The sequence below is a fragment of the Arabidopsis lyrata genome (genome assembly GCF_000004255.2).
Source record: "Arabidopsis lyrata subsp. lyrata unplaced genomic scaffold ARALYscaffold_872, whole genome shotgun sequence".
Lineage (NCBI taxonomy): Eukaryota > Viridiplantae > Streptophyta > Magnoliopsida > Brassicales > Brassicaceae > Arabidopsis > Arabidopsis lyrata.
The window spans coordinates 689-3,968 of NW_003302001.1; the positions used below are offsets into that span (position 1 = coordinate 689).

Genomic DNA, 3,280 nt, shown 5'->3' on the forward strand with positions numbered 1-3,280 from the left:
CACTATGTCGTGGTGGAGAAGGCGACTGCATTAATTTTTGTAGAGATCATGATTATTCTTATGGCTTATGTTTCCAGAATCCTCTCTTCAATGTTGTTGTCTAATTTAAATACAAGTATCACTACATAATAAAACAATTTAATATTGGTCTCTTGCTTGAAAAGTAACACCAACATTTTTCAAATGTTTTGATTGTTCGATACATAAAACCTATAACAAAATAAATAAATATAAAATCGAAATTACTTTGATTAATATAAACCATAGCTTTTGCAATTTGAACAAAATCTCAACTCAGATCGAAATACAATTTAATGATTTTGAAATAGATGATTTTAGAAATGTTGTTATGATTTGTCAAGATTTAGATTTTTGTATTTTTAACAAAATCTCTAAAATCTCTTAAAATTACTAAATTTTTTATTCGTTACTCCTTATCCACACTATAAAGTCCTTGACAAATTAAAAGAGAATCTAATTTGTAAAAAACAATACACCGAGTTATCAAAACCAATGATAATTTGACCTCTCAATACCATACAAATTTTCTCTGTCATACGATTTGTACTTAATTGTTAGAGAAAACAAATTTAGCTTTGGTTGATTTTATAGTATAATCTAAGCGGAAAGAGTTTTGTTATACGTATAGTAAAATAGTAAAAGAAATAATTGAGAATTAACTTTGACAAAAAATAATAATTGAGAATTAACTACAGCTTAGCAGAGATATCAAAAATAGTACACATCGATCCAATATACAATTCATTATATGGTAAAACTTATCAAATTACATTGTTTATTAGCTTTGGATAAAAAATTAAAAAAAAAAATCTTTTGGTCAATATGTCTTTATATAGAATTTTTTTTTTTTTTCTAACTTTGACCAGAAATTTTACCTTTTACGAGAAATTAGAGAACTTACCCGGCCGATTATATTACAAGATCATGTCTACTTGCCAAAACTAATATGATCCTATAATAACTACAACATAATGACGAATTCCTAATCATCCCAATCATAGGGATTTGCCGTGATACACATACTCCAATAGTTTGTGTCACTATATATATAATCAGTCTAAACAAAGAAGAAACAAAAAAAAGTGAAGAGATTATTATAGAAATGGCAATCACCATGAAAAGTTTAATTGCATTATTTTTTTTCACTGTCTTCCTCATCATCTCTTCTGTTCATTGTCGTATGACAACAACAACTAGTCCAGGTATTGGTTTATCATTCCTTGTACCCTCATTTTATAATCATCGTTTTGTTTTAATGAATGTACATATATATATATTGGCTTAATAATCATTTTTATTAATAAATAGGTTATGGAATAAAGCAACAGGATAGACAATGCTTCGAGCATGCACCATATCTATGTCGTGGTGGAGAAGGCGACTGCCGTATGTATTGTAGAGATCTTGATTTTTCTTATGGCACATGTTTTTCTGGTGTATGCTGTTGTCAAATTTAAATACAAGTATAAGAAAAAACAATTTAATATTTGGTATCTGCTTGGAAAATAATGTATCAATATTTATCAAATATTTTGATTGTCCGATACATCTTTTTTTTTTTTTTTTTTACGTCGAAATTGAGATATATTGATAAAAAATGACTAAAATCATAGTACAATTGTTCAGTTAACCAAGAAGGAAGATATACACAATCAGAAATAGGAATTTCATTGTAGACAACCAAATTTAGCAAGTAAATGAACTGCTTTATTACATGTTCTTCTAGTGAACTTAAACCTGACATTCTGAAAAGCTTGCTATAGACGTATCATAATTACTTCTGTTGTCCGATACATAAAACCTAGAACGAAATGAATAAAGAAAACATCGAAATTACTTGGATTAATGTAATGAATAGCTTTTGCAATTTGAAAGAAATCTCAAATCAAATCGAAAAACAACTTAATGATTTTAAAATAAATGATTTTAGAAAAATTGTTATGATTTGTTGTAAAATCTCCCTAAATCCTGTTTAATGAAACCATATGATTTAGTTTTTTTTATATATTTTTTTAACTTAGGTAATCATCTTTTTTTTTTTTGAACACCTACTTAGGTAATCATCTAAAATCTCTTAAAATCATTAAAAATCCAATGCCTACAATGCTTCCATCGAATAACAGTTGATTTTAAATTAGTTTTCCAAACCACTAGTTTTATTACACCGGATTTTAGAAGATCTTTTAAAATTCATGGTTAAATAACACAAATTATTTGAATACACCTTCTAAATACTGAATATGGGGAAACAAATCACATATTTGACTACCATATCGCCAATTATATAAACGTAATTAGGTAAAAATTCTTGAATACACCTTCTAAATATATGAGGAAAACAAATCATATTCAACTATGTATAAAAGAATAAATACCATATTATTTGGGAAAAAAAAATACCATATCACCAATGTATAAACGTAATTAGGTAAAAAAGAAAAAAATTTAATTTTTGGTCAACATGTGTCTAAATAGAAAAGATAATTCAAACTTTGATGAGAAGGGAATATCTTTTACAAATAAGAACTTAATTACCCCTTTATATTACAAGATCGTATCTACAATTGCCAAATAATACAACATAAAGACGGATTTATTATCATCCCACTCATAGGGATTTGTCATGATACACATGCATGGGCCAATATTTAATCAAATAGATACTCCCTTGATCTTCCTTGGTGTATTACATACCCAAATATATATTTGTGTCACATATATATATATATATATATATATATATATATATATATATATATATAATCAGTCTAAGCAAAGAAGAAACAGATAAAATAGAAAAAGGTTAAGAGATTATCATAAAATGGCAATCACCATGAAAAGTTTAGTTGCAATTATTTTCACTGCCCTCCTCATCGTATCTTCTGTTCATTGTCGTATGACAACTATTAGTACTCCAGGTATCATCAATTGGTTTCTTCTTATATCGCCACTTTGTAATTCTGATGAACAAGGTTTTGTTTTTTTATTATTATTAATGTATATCTATTTTACGTTAATAATTTTGATCAATAAATAGGTTATGGAATAAAGCAGGAGGATCGTCGATGCCTCCAAGGACCAGAAGGAACAAAATTATGTAGTTCTGGATCAGTACGCGACTGCCTTAAGTTTTGTATAATTCGTGGTTATTCTAGTGCCACGTGTATTACTCCTGATGCATGTTGTTGTCACATTCCTCCAAACTAAAATAATTTATTGGTTACATAACGTACATCTATCACGAAATAATAAACTTTCG

At 27.5% G+C, this 3,280-nt stretch overlaps 2 protein-coding genes across 2 annotated transcripts; both read left to right on the forward strand.

Annotated features, from left to right (window-relative positions):
* The first annotated feature begins 1,123 nt into the window (after positions 1–1,123).
* LOC9298306 (defensin-like protein 107) lies at positions 1,124–1,598 on the forward strand. Its single transcript, XM_002862182.2, has 2 exons — positions 1,124–1,223; positions 1,330–1,598. Exons 1-2 carry the CDS (start codon positions 1,124–1,126, stop codon positions 1,476–1,478), a joined length of 249 nt encoding a protein of 82 aa, XP_002862228.1. The 3' UTR covers positions 1,479–1,598.
* Positions 1,599–2,773: 1,175 nt separating this feature from the next.
* Positions 2,774–3,228, forward strand: LOC9298305 (defensin-like protein 108). Its single transcript, XM_002862183.2, has 2 exons — positions 2,774–2,939; positions 3,059–3,228. The coding sequence occupies exons 1-2, from the start codon at positions 2,843–2,845 to the stop codon at positions 3,226–3,228; spliced, it is 267 nt and encodes an 88-aa protein (XP_002862229.2). The 5' UTR covers positions 2,774–2,842.
* Positions 3,229–3,280: the final 52 nt, after the last annotated feature.